We start from the raw sequence: 17,675 nt of genomic DNA, 5'->3' as shown, positions 1-17,675 counted from the left end.
TGGTGTTAAATTCAATTTTGGAGTAAAAAACACTGAAAGTGGTGTATATTAGTAAAGCATACTTTAAACAGCACACTTAGTGCTTTTTCGGTGAGTTTGAATGAATACAAACCCTTATTTGTTTTTATTTAACCTTTATTTATTTAAGAAAGACAGATTAAGAAAAAGATTCTTATTTTCGACTAGGGTCTTGAAAGACCTTTCAAGAAAGGGAAGGAAAAAGAGTTATTGGAAAGAAAAAAATCATCAGCAATAACACAAGAAAGTGTAAAATCAACTGTATTCCAGCAGCATTTTCTCTAAAATTAAGAAATGCAGGGGATTTTTCAGGTATAATGCTGTCCAATTTAATGAAGAGTTACAGGCACAGTGGGGAGCTTTTTTTTGTCATAAATTGAATGTCAGGGTGATAAAGGAGGTCCAATTTCTTGAGTCACTGAATTTTCCCCCCACTCCGTTTTTGTTCTGTTCATGATCTGAAATATTCCAATTTCCATTTCTTCTCTAGTAAACAGATTCTATTAAACCAGACTAGTTATTATTGCTAGAAAAAACACACATTTTAAATGCATAATTTAACCAGCTTTGTTTTCAGCTGAGGCTCATCAGTCTGGTGCTGTGATGACATATTTCTGTGCTGCATCACTTTCGCTGCATACATTTTTCTCCTATAATGCAGCCGCTGGGCTCCGACCTAAAGATGGCTCAGAACGCTGATATTGACCCACTGCAAAGGTCAAGTCACTCCACTGCTCACTGACCTCCAACGCCTTACCCGTCTACATCTTAATCAGATTCAAACCACTAATCCTTGCTCACACACAGACCTGTGGGTTTGCATGTTCATTGTCTTTTTTTATTGCCATTTTTTACCTTAACTAAAGACTTGGTTTCATGCTGACAGATTGTAGCCGAATGCTGTTTTTTGTGCTAAATGTTTACTAAAACTGCACACCTGTACGTTCTCACAAGCAAACACCTTAAACCATTCCAGATGAGCGTTCTCTGCTTTAGTTTTCACTCATCGGTTTTTGTATTTATACTCACATTGCCGTCTTTTTACCTATAACTTGCCATGTAACAGCTGCTCCATAGGTTTCAGAGTAAAACTAACAGCTGCTGTTTCTCCATTGAGATTATTTTGATTGTTTTTGGTTTTTTTCCCCCAAAAAAACAAAACAAAAAACTTATATGATCTAATGATCATATATTTTTTATAAATTGTCATGTTCAAATAAATTGTTGGAAAACACATTTATACAGTGCCAAGCAAAAGGATTCAGCGCCCTTAACTTTTCAACCTTTTGCCACATTTCAGGCTGCAAACATAAAGATATAAAACTGTAATTTTTTGCACTGTGCAAGCGATAATATTGAAATGGAAGGAGTATCAGACCACTGCAAATCTACAAAGACCCGGCCGTCCGTCTAAACTTTCAGCTTAAATGAACTGCAGAGATATACAGCTTAGGTGGGAGAGTCTTTCCATAGGACAACAATCAGTCGTATATACTGCACAAATCTGGCATTTATGGAAGAGTGGCAAGAAGATATCCATAAAAACTGTTGCTTAACGTTTGCCACAAGCCACCTGGGAGACACACCAAACATGTGGAAGAAGGTGCTCTGGTCACATGAAACCAAAATCAAACTTTTTGGCAACAATGCAAAACGTTATGTTTGACGTGAAAGCAACACAGCTCATCACCCTGAACACACCATCCCCATTGTCAAACATGGTGGTGGCAGCATCATGGCTTGGGCCTGCTTTTCTTCAGCAGGGACAGGGAGGATGGTTAGAATTGATGGATGGAGCCAAATACAGGAGCATTCTGGAAGTCATACATGTGGGAGAAGAGAATTGTTACCTATGAGGACATAAAAAGTTGATCCCAGAACAGTGGAAGTCACCAGAACCCCACCGAGTTTCAGCAAGTTACTGTAATAGATGTCGTTGGGCCACTTCACTCTCAAGTCTATGTCCTGTTGAGGAGAAAATTCAAGAAAAACAAAGTGAAAGAGTCCGTTTGAGTGAATGTGTTCAGTCAAAAGAGCTAAAAATTAATAGCTTCCTTTTGGAATTTTTGAGTATATTAGTGATCCATCTAGTTTGAAGATAATAAATGTATTGATTTCATACCTGGAGTCTAAAACCTTTTGCTGTTAAACCAATTATGTTCAATGAGATAAAAAATAACATCGGATCCATTGCACAGTTGGAGTCACCCCCTCATTTGTTTTTTAGCTGAATCTATGAAGAAAATCCTGATCGGGACTGAAGGCCGTAAAGCGGAACATGGGAAACTATCTGCTTAATCGTTAAGGTTTCAGTTGTTTACCCAAAGATTGAAGGGTGCATTATTTACCAAATTTGACCAATGCAATTGACTTTACCCCCCCCCCCCCCATCTCAAGGTGAATGGACTAGTGTCTAGCTTTTGTTGGGAAACCAAAGGACATGTGAAGAAATACTTGCTCGTGTTTCCAGGCATTTGTTTGTATCTAAACAGTATAAAACAAAACATCATCTGCATAAAACAGTGTTTGAGTTTTAACCTGGTATCCAGGAAGAGTGCAAACAGCCTCCACCACAGCTAAAGCAGCCAGATGCTGCAGGAAGGGAATTCTCTGTCCCAGTTTGGAGCTCAACTCCACTTGGACCTGAAGCGTGAACATGGCGCAACCCAGAGGGCTGAGCCAGGCGTTCCCTCCCCGACCTGCAAACAGAGAAGCAGAAAGGCCTACATTAAGACAACAAAAAAAAGCTGCTTCTTTCATTTTGACTAATAAAAAAAAGTAACCAAGAAATTAACAGAATATGCAGTCCATAAATCAATCATATCTGTTTTTCTAATCTCTCCTGAGATTTCAGGGTAAAACGATGCAGTGACCTTTCATCTCAAATTAATGAGTAAATTACATGGCAGTCAATCAGAATCCGATCCAAAACCAAATGAGGAAATATGAAAAGTATCAGTAACTCTGAGAACTTTCAAACAGGTTGGTGAAGTTTTTAGAAACTAGTCATGAATTTTGTCCTGTAAAACATTTGCAGGAGTTTGAAGACCCACTTTGATGACAATGGTGTATTTGGTGTTTTTAACGTGACCATTTTTTTGATGATGGAGGACTTTTATAAAGAAAATTAAGCTCGAAATTGCATTTTTGGGAATTTCTTAAAAGACCACTGGGAACACTGAAAATAGATCAGACTTTCAAGAGAATACTAGAAGATAATAATAAATAAATAACTCAGGTGTGTGGATGAATGTAAGACATGTAAGTAAAAAAAACGAGGCCACAGTTAGGCCCAGGTTCAAGATGGATAAACAATTCCATCCAAGAAGAGTCTTGATTTCAGCTAAAATGTTCAGGTGCAATGAATATGAATTATCGATTGGGACTGGTGGTGGCAGCGTCACGGTGGCCAGGCTGAGGTACTGAACTTTGCTGAGTTGGTAATGACTATAGTTGCTGACCGCGTGACAAAGTACATCCATGTCGAAACCCCGGCAAAAAGCTAAAACCATCTGGTTTCTTGGGGATCTCCGTCAGCTCCATGTGCTTCAGTAAGTCATTGGGACTCATTAGGAAAAGGCAGCAAACTGTCAGTTTTGAGGGTTAGAGGAGGTTTTGAACAGGCTATAAAGAGCACAGGAATCTCTCTATTCCCATTTTTGACTTTTCCCTTTCTATGAAAAATATATTTTGATTTTTCTTTATGAGTTGTAGAAGTCCTAGCAGTCTGACAGCATTATGCTATGGCAGTCGGTTTCTCAATCTTTTGCAATCACACTCGTTCTACAAAGCCACACAAAAATAAAAGTCCTGTTCCGGTTGGAGGCCTGAAGGTTGTTGCAGGCTCAGAGTCTGCAGAAGCACTCACCTCTACCCTGGATCTGACGAGCAGCTATCGCTATTAAACCAACATCCTTTGGAGAGTGTAGAGTCATGCTGAAAGAAGAAACACACAATGAAATTATACATTTATATATAAAATAAAATATTGTAAATTTGCAACAGAGAGGTTTAGATGATAAAGTATTTTAATCTGACAGATCGTTGCTTCAAATCTTTTATTTTCTTAAAATCCAGTGTGGCTTGTGGTCTGAAAACCTTGGTATACATTTTCTGCAAAACAGTTAGTTGGCTTAATAGTCTGCTTTTTTTTAAATTAGTTTTTGTTTCAGTTTGAATAATTAATAAAAATCATAGTTTTTATTGTTCTAAAAATGAAAAGAATACACGTAAATGTACATAAAACATTCATTCATTTAAACAGCACAGATATAAGCACATCAACTCTTCATCTGAATGAACTTTTTAGTGAAAACCATTAACGACAGGAATGAAACTCAGGAAAAAAGAAAAAACAACACGTTTCTGGGACAAAAGCAAAGATGTTTAATTTCACCAAACTCTTTATAGACATTTTACAGGATAATCCAGCAAGTGTGGCTCCATCAAAGCTGAAGAGTGTCTTATTACCAAACAGCAAAAGGAAAATATTTGCACATTCTCTCGCCTTCGAAGCCAATTAAAGCTTATCCAGGGAAGCAAAGCAACCACTGGTTACCCGAAAAAGATGAAGAAAGAGCAGAAGCAGGAGAGCAGAGGCTTTGTGCTTTTGTCATGCAGATGCAGCCTTTGGTGAATCAGCTTGAGCAAACTCACAGTGAAGAGGAATCCATCTCTCATGCTCAAAGTGACAGGCAGATTTTGTGGACTGGTGGTGTCAGGGCAGACAGAGCAGAGCCACATAAATGGGTCGCAGGTTGAGCTTGTTTTATGCATTGAAGCTGTGAGGTCCATGAGGGGATACTCTTATATAAAAGTACCAAACCTTTGGCAAAAATACATGAAACATTGGAGGCAAAGATCTCTTGTTTTGCAGGTCTTTTATAATTGTGTTTTTTCTGATGATGGAGGACATATATTAAGCAAATTGAGTTAAAAATGGCAGTTCTGAATATTTCTTTATTCAAATTGATGTGAATTAGCGGCAGACAAAAAAAAATGGCTTTGGTAAAAGATCGTAATTGCTACGTAGGAAATCCACCCGGCGGGTCACAAGCTCCGTGCTCCGCCGCATTTTAAACAAGCCACTTGTAGACAACCAGATCTTTGTTTTCCTCGTCTGAGCTGGCATCCAAACTGTACGGCTGGATAGTTCCAACATTGCTTTTTTCGCTGATGAGGGGCAGGGAGACCCCCTAAACAGAGATCTCTCAGCTGAGCATGTAAAATGTGTTTTCTACTTATCTCCTGAGAGAATGGAGAGCACTCTGGGGCTATTCGTGTTTTAAGGCTCAGTGTAAGTATCAATCCCCATTTCTGGGATTTGGTATGACTCCAATGTGGATTTGAACCTACAATCTTCCAGTTCCAGTTCCAGACACTCTGCCATCAAGCCACAAATCCACATAATTCATGTCTACAGCAAATGTTTACTTCATCGACAGAGATCCTGCTCCCATCTCTGAGTGATGGCAAATCACCTTATAGGTTTTTGTGAATTTGTGAACCACGTAATCAGAGATGATATAAATAATCATGACAGTAAAATGTTTGCACAAGGAGACAAAGAGATAAGGACACTTTTATAGTGTTATAGAAACGGCCTTGTCACAGTCAATTTAAGACTATTTTCACACTTGGTTAAAGGTGGTGGAATTTTTTTTTTTTTAAGTTACAGTAATCCCTACTTTATCACGGTGGTTACCTTCTAAAAACAACCCAAAATAGGAGAAATCTGCGAAGTAGTATTATAGATGTTTTAAGGCTGAAAGAGCCGATACTACAAACTTTATACACGTTTGTTTTCTTGTTTAAACTCTCAAAGTTCAAATCTTGACAACAACAAAAAAAGGCCAGTATTATAGAATGAAAGCAAAGATCTGATTGCGATCAAAGGTTTATATAGATTTGGAAAACTGAATGCATTCTGCATTAATTGACAATTCAGCCAATCAGGACCTAGAACACATTGCACTGTTTAAAAAAAAGGCATGAAAAATTACACTGAATAAAAAATCCACAAAGCAGCGAGATCAAGAAAGGTGAACCGTTATATATGGCAAAGGAACAATGCACACATTAACTTTAAAACCCATTTCAATAAAAATGGTGTTTTTGGTGTTTTTAACGTGTCCTTGTAGCATTTTTCTCATGGAAAACAAATACAAAAGAATTTAAAGGGGAATTTCTGAGGAACCTGCATTTCTACACAATGATTTCATTTTTTACGCAGCTTCTGCTCCTTCGTTCCATTTTGGGCTTTGATTATTAGAAAAAGTGATGAAAGAATCCTCTTTTTTTTTTTTACCTCCATTCAAGTTTTTGAAAGGATTCGTGCAGAACTGTGATGATCAAGTAAGACGTGATGCAAACGCAGCTCCAACCTGACAGAAGAGACACACTTCGCATACACAAAAGCGAAAATCTGTAGTCAACAGCGCTGCAGGAGATACTGATACATCCCTTTATCCATATATCCATTGGCCAGGGTTTCTCAAATATTTAGAGAACAGCTGCTATTGGTGCATTTAGGAGTACATCCAAGCATCATCTTCAGAAGGCTATGGTATTTAAGATGAGGCTTGGTGAAGGAAGCTTTTGTCAAAGAACAGGAAGGGCCTCTAAAACCTCAAGTAAGAGTCTACTTATAAAAACATAAGGGCATAAAGTCCATTTCTCTGGTGTCTTCACATCACATCAGTTTCAAAAAATGGGGAAAAATACTAATCTATGATGAATTGATTGGAACCATTAGGTTCACTGACACACATTTTTCTGAAAGCCACTTACCCTCCCTCCTAAAACACCCTCTCACTTTCCAGATAAAAAGATTATTTCTGCCATCAATGCTCATCTTTGAAACAGGATTTGCAAAACCTAAACACGTTTGCATTGATCAGCCATCAGCATCGCCGGGCGGATTAATAAGGGAGAAGAAGCTAATCTGGAAATGTGATTAATTGAGGTAAGCCTGTTGAGCAGAAAACAGCTGAAATGATCATTTAAAAAATGGCCTTATTGGAAGTGATCAATGAGACGCAGCTGCTTTAAGAACTGCAGAGCAGCTGAGGCTCACAGGAATAACCTTGCTCTCCTGACTGTTTACCTATGAAAAGAACAAACAAATGTCCCTTTTTCTATTGGGGTTTTCCCCTTAAAATATTGTTTTATTGACAGGAAAAAAATCATTTTATCAATAAATATCAAAAACATCTGACAGTGATTGATTTCTAAATGTTTAATGTTGATGTTCCAGAAAAAGAAGACAGTAAATTAACATTTTTTTCCATATTTTTCCCCTCGATTTAATCTTATTTTTAAATAATTGTGTTTTAAATTAGGAATCTATTTTTCCTCAGTCGTGTTTTACTATTTTGAATCCGAAACAAAGTAATATTTCACAAACTCAGGACTTCAAAAGGGGAAAAAAATGATCATTAATTCAGATATATTTTCTCCCGATTTTGCACTCTGTTGTTTATTAATTAAAAAAAAGATTTCCTCATCTCAGGCTTTACTGCTGAGCATTCAGTCTATTATTTTGAATCAAAGTTAAAAAAACAGTTTAAATTTATTGCACTTAAGATAAGATTCATTCGTGACAATTAAAGAAAACTTGAATACTTTTGATAAGATTAAAAAAGTCAGATATATTTAATAAGCAGAATCTTTTAATTAAATCTGGTGAAATTAGCACAGCTATCATTGACAGTATTTTCCTCCTAAAGATACTTTAAATGTTTAAATGCTTTTTGTAATAAAGGATAAAATGAATCCTTCCATCGAAGAATCCAAAATATAAATTCTGCTTTAATGATTTTATACAGGATATATAAATAAGTGTCGTTTGTCTTCATTTCTGCCTTAAACTTTGTGTTTTGTTTGTTAAATGCTGTCAGGCTCAGGTAAGACTAGATTTTAAGTGCATTTTTGAATTTATCACTCTTAAAATCACTAATAGGGTCTTCAAATCAGCAAAAACTTTCTTTTTATTTCTTCCTTCATCTTTCATCAGTTGGATGAAAGTACAAAATGCCAACAGCACGAGGAAAAGACAAATAAAACAACAATGGAAGGAATTTGAGTGGCTTATTTTTGTTAAATAATTCCCTCAAAATATAATCCTTTTAGATGACATTTTATTAAACTAAACAAATACAATGCTAGGCCTTTCATGGGGGTTCAGGGAGAAACGGCTTAGAGAACTCCGAACCAGCACCGCCGCCTCCACTGGACACAAAAATGGAGTCAAACGCTGCACCACATGTTCCTTAGAATAAGAAATGAGGACATTTAGGCATCTGCTTACAATTTCTGATAATTGCCAGTGAGAGATTTAAGGTCAACTGGGCCAATTTGATTTTTATGGCCAAACCTGTTACCACAAATATTAGGAATCTATTTTCTTAGCACCAAAACCTATCCTGTTTTTTTCACAGGAAACAAGTCTGAATTCAAAACACTGTCAAGTTCAATATGGGCTTGCTTGTCAAAACAAACTGCGGGTGCCAAGACTTGTGCAAAACAGCCCCACTGCCTCAAAAAACACGATTTCCTGTAATCAACACATCTCCATTGTTCCACTTTTAGTCTTCTGGAGGACACTTTAGAGAAAACTCCTTTTAAAAATAAAAGAAATTACAACTCTATGTGTGCAGATAGGACAATAATGTCTATTAAAAAGCACTGCAGCTCCACTTATACTCTGCATTTTACATCCAGGAGCAGAAACGGTGGAAGGAGAAATAAAAAGAGGAATTCAAAGTGCTGCTTCTGGGTTTTCCCGTCCAAGAGTGTGAAGCTCTCCGAAGACAAGGCCGGCGTGTTGGTGGAGTCGCTCCAGGCACAGGGATCGGGTTCAGCAGAGCAGGAAAAGAATCATTAGCTTTAGTGGAGCAGACCGGGCTCTCCGCTGTCTCTTATTCCAACCTCCTCTCCCACTGAACACTTTCACTCAGTTAACTGCTGTTAACACCTAACAAGCACACTCAACACTTTATCACACAAAACGCTGTATTCGCCATCACAATATGAACTTCTAAAAACTACTTTATATGCATTAAACCTTTATTTTGTCTTTATTTCGTGCATCTAAGCTCATTCAAGTGAGCTTTTATTAAGTAAAAAAGGAATAAAATGTTTCACTTTGAAGAATAAATTTAAAAATAAACAGATTATTTCCATCGGACTGAAGTCTGATGCTATATTTTGTTACTACAGCTGTGTTTACAGGCATGTGGCTTTTTCTTTTCAAAAACAATGATCGCCAAACTTAGACAGGACTTTTAAAACACAAAAACTGAAACAGAATCATTTATGAGATGTATTAAGGATTCAGAAGATCCACTGATTGATTTTCCTTAAAGGCCTTTACCCGTATCTGTGGTAGAAAAACGCGTATTTTTCCATTTTACTAAGAGACTTTTGAAACCGCTGGTTCCCCCTTTTGTTATTTTTCAAAATAAATATGCAGAAACTCTTTCATTAAATAAGAAAAAAATGTGATAGTTGAGGAAAAATTAAAAAAATTAGAAATCGGATTACAAATCTAATCAGGAATTAAAAAATATGTCGAATTTAATCGATTCAGTGAAGTGACAGTGATACCCAGAGTCCCAAAAAACCTCTGCACGTCTGTATTCAAATCATTGACTGTATATGAGATCTGGATTGAGTGACCCCTCCCCTCGTGTTCCAAACAGGAAGTTTAAAAAAGCCAAGTTCAAATAGACTTCTTTTAAGTAATTAACAGCTATTACTCAGTCATTCTATTTGTCAGAATATACATTCTTGCTCTGATACCTTCTTTTGACACATTCTTGATTATCCTTTTTTTTTTTGTGTAGTGCAAGTTTTTCAATTTATAAACTGGCCAATCAGATACCCCAATAAAAAGTATGCCTCAGATTGAACGTTTGATTGACAGCTTTTCCTGAGCTCCGCTTTCTAGTGATGGGGGTGTGGACTCTCAGCAAGCTCATTCCTGATTGTGAAGAGTGGTTGCCATAGAAACTTTGATTCAGATCGACTGGGACCAATCACTGCTCATTGACATAGCGTGGCTCCAACGTGGCGGCAGCCTTAATACTAAAAAATGATGACTGAATTGAGTTCATTTGGTTGGAGCTGGAAGTAAGGCATTTTCTATGGATGACACAACAGTCAATGATTCTGACTAAAGCGAACTAAGTAAAGGACTGGGGTTAAAGGTGCACCCCAAAAACTGGCTGGTGATAATACTCCTGTATTTTGAACAAATAACAAGAAGTACAAACAGTAAAAAGTGGGTTGGGAATGACAGCAGCACAACAGAGTCTGCTCATACACATCTATAACCATCTCACTTAAAGTTTTGTCACTAATTCTCACGTAATCTTGATTTCAAGGCTTAGTGTACTCGATGTGGGATTACATTTTCCTAAAACTGAAGAAGAAAGGGGGCTGCTGCTTCAAACCACGATTCACATCCCGATGACTCCGGTTGGACGCTTCACCACACGGACCAAAACAACTCAAACGGCCGACGACTCCTAAGCAACAGATGCCCCCGTCCCTCCCCGGCCTACAGGTTTTTCATCCTGTGAAAAGGATTGAAATTCCAGTTTGGTGCGACATTGTGAGAACTCTATCCCATGACCATTATTAGCAATTCATTGCTATACAAAGCAGTAATACCCTGAACAAACACTCACTCTGCCAGCTATTGAGGCTCAGCACTCAAAGGCCTAAAGCGGCATTTTGATCCGCGTCTCAATTTTGAGCGGAGCCGACCTGCAGGAGGCTGAGGGGATTCGTCCCAAAGCCTCATTCATCCTTCAGATAGAAGAAAAGCTCTGTCATCGTCACCTCACACGACCTTAATAGCAGTCTCACTTAACATTCATCATCAGGACAACCACGGTACCAGTGTCTCTGATTTTAAAAATACATGTGACTTTCTGTCTTTAGAATAAAATACTGGAAAAAAATAAAACACATTAAACAAAAGATTAACTGTCACAAACTAGTCTAAAGTTTCAAACTAGACAAACACCTGATTCCAGAAGTGTTTTTCCTTCATACATAGAGTGGTTGTTGCTCCTAAATATCTCACTGTTTTGTGCCGTTCTTTGGTTCTTAAAGCAAAATAAAGGTGAAATCCTAACAAGCTTTGGTTGCAAACATTACGACGAACAGTTCTTCCCGTCACAATTCAAGCATTTAGGTTTTGAGAGAGCAAACGGATGCGACTCCTTCCCCAAAATGGCTCGACTTGCTCCTGTTTGCCATAGCAACCGCTGTTCCCACGGCAGCATCCCTTCAAATAAAATCAGGGGTTCACTTAGCTTCAAGTTTTAATTTTTTTTTAAATGTTTTTCTAAAAATGTACTTGTAGTGAATTGGGTTCAAATGATAGTGAAGCAGTTAAATGATCAGTCAGTAATCAAGACACTGCATTCATATTTATTAGTAAATGAGTAAAATAAAAGGAAGCATAAAAAATTGGAATCTTAAAGTTATGGAAAAATCTGGGAAACGACCACAAGCACAGCCAAAATATTCACATTTTCAAACCACAATGAAATAAAAAAAGTGGTTTGGTCACAGTGGAGATGGAAGCATGAGACTAGAGGATGATGTGAACAAGATAGTGGCGGTAAGCATACACAAAATATTGTTACTTCTGTTTATGCCGAGAGTGTTATTTATGTTAATGTTAAAGGAGTGTAATGTAAAATGTATGAAAAGCGTAAGGGGAAGGATTAAATAAGCCTCTGCTCGCTCTGTTTTAAATAAGAAAAAAAAGTGCCTTGTTAGAAATAATTAATTTTTTGTTATTGTTTTTAAGCTTTTTGGTTAAGATTTGTTTTCTTTTTTTAAATGAAGATTCTACTTTGCATGTTAAAAATAAATGATTAAAAACTACCTTAATACATTTTGAAGTGCAGCTCTACTAATAGATCCTGGCCAGAGGCAAACCGGATGTTAAAGACCCATTCCAATGAAAATTGGGTTTTTAAAATGTAATTATGGAATTTTCCTGATGATGGAGTACATAAATTAAGAAAATAAGCTTCAAATTCTTTATTGTTCAGAATCAGGAGCAGATAAAAAAAAATGTAATTAGAAAACGATTGCATTTGTAATGTAGAAAATACGCTGGGTGGGCCACAAGCTGCCTGCTCCGCTCCATTCCGATGAGTAAGCTTGTAGGCGACTAGATTCATGGACGTCTTGTAGCTCAGATATTGTTTGCCATTTTTGTTGCACCAGTAATGTCAGGTTAGGGGTAGGAGGGGCTGTAAGCTAGAAGGGGAGAATGTAAACAGAGAAATCTCAGCAACAGGAAGGGGGAGGAAGGGTCTGCAGCTCTGCAGAGACTATGTCCTAGAAAACAACACAGGTTTTTAAATTTTGTCCAAAAGTTGCATAATCATAAAAAACTACGGGGAACTCTTCTAAAATTGATCAAAGGACGATCGGAGTGTGACTTTAAATTGTTGGAACTATTTCATGGGACAAAACATTGACATTTGTTTCATGTTATAAAACAATTTACACAACTTATATCAGTAAACAAAAAAAGAAGTCTGTTTTTGCCAAATACTCCATACAAGGAGACACTTCAAACATGTTAGATGGGTTGTAGGAAATGCTAAAAAATATACATAAAATAATTCATATTATATTTTAAAACATAAAATTAAAAGGATTTATTAGGGAATCATTCATAAGTATTTACTAAACGGTATGAAAGTGACGTTTTTCAGGCTCATTGCAGCTTTTCTCTAAATCCAACATTTATTTTTATCTGTTTGAAACTGCAGAAGTGGACTATTTTTTTTTTTCTTAAACATCAAGTATGAAGAAAAGTTGAAGACATAAAACAGACATTCCTTAATAATAACATTAATCAAGGCTGCTCCAAAGGGACATGTGGAATCTCAAACATCAGCCGGGAAATCGAACTGCAGCAACACGTTTGGGGCGAGCCGGCCGGCCGGCCCGCCCTGCTTTACTTTCCGCATAACCTTAATGACAACTACGTCTGTTCCAATCAGCTCAGCGCTGCTCCGCACTCCATTTTTCAAACTTTATGACAGTTTTAATTGCTGCCACCTGCTGCCTGATTGACCCACTCAACGGCCACTTTTGCTCACATGTGTGGATGCAGACAAAGACGTCTATTAGGAGCAACTTCCCTCTGCTGTGGTGAGGTCACTTAGGCAATAAATTAGTTCCAGCCCGTCTACCCTGCCGCACCGACGCACGAAATCCAAGAAACGCTGACACAGACGAGGACGAGACGTTGTAGGAGGACAGGAAGTGGAAAAAAATTATTAAGATTACCAGCCAATGTGGTTTACAAATAAACATCAGGTGTGGGGTGAGCAGTCAAGAATGGTTAACCTAAAGATAAAGATGAACTTTTCAGAAGGTATTAAACAACTGGACTACTCAGTTAGAAGAGTTTGGTGTCTGAAATGCCAGCAGAAATGAGCATCAGATGAGAAAGTCGTCTAAAATTAATTCCAGAAAATTTACATTTTCTGGAATTAAATTTAAACCCTTTTGTTTATGATGCAAAAATACTGATGTGTGTTTAACGAAAAAGCACCTTGTTTACTCGCCATCTCTAATTTGAGCCACACATTTTTAACATGATGCAACTTTATTGCAAAGAATTAATTATCAACACATTTTTCCTTATTTTAATACATCAAGTGGACATTTTAAAAAGCAAATAACAATAGATGAGTTACTGTCACTATAAATTTGTGAAAATTAGCTGAACTTCTTCCCGCCAAAAGTTTTTTTGAGATTGGCCATTTTGAAATTCCAAAAAAAAGCCCTTCTACTGCCCCGAGTGGACAGCTGATAAACTACAGGACAGAAAACATGGACCAAGTTATATACAATGGGTCTTTAAGGAACGTTTTGATCATGCTAATAAGACAGGGGTCTCAGAAACGCATGTTTTAAATATTATATCAATTGCTATATACAGTTAAAAAAGGTCATTTCAACTTTAATCAACCATGAACTTTTTCTCTAAATCAGATAGCTGTACCCTCACACCTGTCAAATTCCCAACAGGGAAATAAATCTAAGAGCAATATTTAAGGGATTCAAGAGCAATGCATCAGATATTTCTTGTATTTTACTTATTAAAGTTTTCTAGAGCAAAGGGCTGCAGCGTGCCTTAATAGATGGACTTTCTGGAGAGTTTGTGTCTATTTTAGAGTTTATTTCCAGATTATTTTGTTTTTCAGCCATTTTTGAACCTGTCGCATGTTAACCAGTTGATAACCGTCCGACCTGCTCAACCATCACGACCTGCTCATTAGTAAAGATCCAAGGATCAGATTCTCCCAGAGATACCTCAGACCCAATGTATGCATTTTCTGTCCCTGGTCTCTAACTTTGTAAGGAGCTGCTGCTGCCTCATCTCTATCTGCTATCAAAACTTTGCAATTTTTTGAGCAGTTCCCTGCTGTACTCTGAAGAGCTGTACACGTTTATAGGTGTACGTCAAAAAGTGATGATAGCGAGGATGACGTGTGTCTTATGTAATGCATTAATTTTCAAACATTTCCAACATGTTATTTATCCTCATATCATAAAAAGCACCAACAGGGGAATTTAAGGGCAAACCATGATAAATTATGGATTTTTTTTTTAAATTCAAGTTTTAAAAACTGTTTACAAAAATGTATTTTAAGATTTCAGGTTTTGAACAGTGTATATCCAGATAGGACACCTGTTAACCTTCAAATCTTCCTCCAGAATTTATTTTTTACAAGTTTTTCAAAATAAAGCCAATATTTTAGTTTAAGCACCTTAATTACTTCTTTTTTATTTCCAAATTTTAATAATGAAAACAATACACCTCAATGCAGTTTCTTATCCACAACTAAAAATATCCTATTTGGTGTATATGCAATCAAATCTTTTTTGTATTCTTTTATTCATTCAGAATTTTTAATGTTTTAATAATTTCAAGCTTCCTTTTGGTTGCTGGTTACGCCATAAAAACGATATATCCCAGGGTACTTCACTGAAGAAAATACTGCAATATGCTGTGTGTTTGTAGGGGTCTGGTGTTTTATCCAAACACAGATATACATGCAGATAAGACTAGAGAGTGAGGGATCACAGAGTTGAATGCAGATGCAGCGCAGTATGAGCGACACGCCCCTTAGCAGCAACACAACACCTGTGCTGCTCCTCTCTGCAGTGTGAAAACACGGCCACAGCACTGACTAGAGAAAGTTAACCACTACGGAGGCTCTGACATAGTTTTCAAACATCTGAGATCAGTCCTAGAACCCAAAGAATTCAAAGGAAGCAGTTTTTTTAAATTGCTGTTGCACAAATAAAAATTAACAGCAGGACAACCTAAAATCTGCTTTTCTCCAAAGTCCATGTCCAGCAGGAAGCCCCAGATCGAGGGCTATAGTCTCTGCCGATAGATTAGGCCATCTTCAAATCTCTGCTAATCACATCATTCTGCTGAGGCGCGTTTGCTTCCGGGCTGCTGGAAAATCAAGGAGCCACTTGGCAATACAGATAGATATGGAAAAGTGTTAGAAAATTGATTTTCTTTTGTTAAAAAATCTGACTTTAAACTCCAAAGATTTCTCATTATGGTAAAAAAAAAAGACAAATCTGCTGACCATTTGTGGTGGGGTCACCAAATGTCTCAACCCCAACTCGTTCCTCAGATTCTCCAAACTTTCATAGTTATGGAAACATTTTTGAAATGTAAAAAAGGAAAAACTGAGTTTTCACATCAATTTAGAAAGATTAAAAATATACCAGCAGACATGGAGTCTTACATCAGAGCAACATTGTGGCTGAAGTTAATACTGTTTTCCAACTTACAATAGAGAAAGAAGACAATTTTCTGTTTGCTGTTTTGCAATATAAAAATCTAATTCTTCTAAAGATGGTTAATTCAACTTCACTTTTTCCACTCCATGTTTGATTTTTACACTTTAGGGCTAAAAAACCTAACAAAAATATTTAGTAAAGTAAAGAAATACCAACTATCAGTTTCACATTCAGCAAGTTTGTCTGTTAATTTAAAAAATATATATAATTAAGTTGTCAGAATTTGTTTTTCCTGATTTCTGATTCACCCTACAACATCACCCAACATTTCTAGAAAAATCTACGGTTTGGCTTGTCAAAATAGTCCAGATAAATGAATTTCACTCAACATTTCAATTTCAACTTGACAGACAAACAACAATGTCCATAAATGGAGATTTCCCATTTTTGGTTTCAGCTCATGCACTAAACTGCAGCATTTCACAGACTTTGTTATGAATTTGTTCTCCAATCTTTTGCGCAGCAGTTATCCCACGTTTCATACATTTTGGAAATAAAGGGACCCAATGCCAGATTTCAAGCTTGAACCTTATAAGTGTGTCTGGTCCATAATCAGATTATGTCCACAGCTTTGTTGAATATTTGTAAAAAGAAAGAAAACAAGCGACTCAGACGTAAAAGATGTAAAGGTATGAGGTTAGAAAAGTAGTTTTCAAGCCATGATGAGGACATTGGCACCTTAACATATTTCAAACCACTACCTGGCTGTGGTTTTCGTATTTAGGTCTTAGTGATGTAAGTCATACGCTTGTCTATAATAACATACTTCACATCATCATTATCATCATTGGACTGCACGTCATAAAACCACAAAGAACCACAGCTGGCCTTCGTCTGAACACATATTGCTACTGAAGTGCTGCAAACACAGATCCCTCTTCAGGACCACTCAGAGCCCATTATAAACCTCATTCTAGTATGCAAAGTCCTCACTTAAGGTGAAGTTACATTAATTACCACAACAAACTACTAACTGAACTACAATGGAGGAAATAAACCTCTGATCTCTTTCTCATTTTGTTGGTTTGCCAACCTATTTGGTTCATTTGAACAGTGAGAGATAAAATAAAATAAAAATTAAACAACAAATAAAATCAAGAAAAATTTCACTTTAAAGAATTGTTTTGCATTTTATTGTGGAAAATAAGTATTTGATCCCCTTCTAACCATGAAGAGTTCTGGTTCACATAAACCAGATAAACGTTCCTAATCAACCTGTTACCTGAACTGAAGACATCTGTTTGAACTATTCACCTGTAGAAAAGAATCCAGTCCACAGAATCAGTCCATCAGTCAGACTTCAAACTCTCCAACATGGAAAAGACTCAAGAACCTTCAGTGGATTTAAGGGAGAACATTGCAGACCTGCACCAGACCGGAATGGACTACAAAACAATCAGCGAGAAGCTGGAGGTTAAGGTCAAAACTATTGCTGCAACATGACTATCAATCCACCTATAGGTCTGGACTCCAAACAAGATCTGACCTGGTGGGGTTTCCATGATCATGAGAACAGTCAGAACTATAAAACTATTCAGCAGGAGTTTGTTGATTATCTGAAAACAGCTGGTACCACTGTCACAGAGGAAACCATTGGTAATATTTACGTCACAATGGTTTAACATATTGCTGACAAAGTAGCCCTGCTTTAGAAAGTTTGTGTGCAAGCCGGCCTGAAGTTTACCAATGAACATTGTAAAGCACAGAGGGGGAAACATTATGCTTTGGGGTATTTTTCTGCCCAGGGCTACTTCCCCATGTCGACAAGAGGATGGGCGGAGCCG

At 37.1% G+C, this 17,675-nt stretch overlaps 1 protein-coding gene across 1 annotated transcript in view; it reads right to left on the bottom strand.

The window, feature by feature from the left end:
- Positions 1–17,675, bottom strand: part of hlcs (holocarboxylase synthetase) — a 29,348-nt gene that overhangs the window by 2,842 nt on the left and 8,831 nt on the right. The window contains exons 7-9 of the mRNA XM_004076454.4: positions 3,887–3,954; positions 2,557–2,717; positions 1,869–1,983 (exon numbers count right to left, since the gene is read on the bottom strand). Coding sequence (XP_004076502.1) covers positions 1,869–1,983; positions 2,557–2,717; positions 3,887–3,954 — 344 coding nt within the window. The remainder of the gene's footprint in view (positions 1–1,868; positions 1,984–2,556; positions 2,718–3,886; positions 3,955–17,675) is intronic.

Source organism: Oryzias latipes, chromosome 14, assembly GCF_002234675.1.
Source record: "Oryzias latipes chromosome 14, ASM223467v1".
Classification (NCBI taxonomy): domain Eukaryota; kingdom Metazoa; phylum Chordata; class Actinopteri; order Beloniformes; family Adrianichthyidae; genus Oryzias; species Oryzias latipes.
The sequence above is the reverse complement of the archived record's forward strand: the minus strand, read 5'-3'. Positions and strand labels throughout refer to the sequence as shown.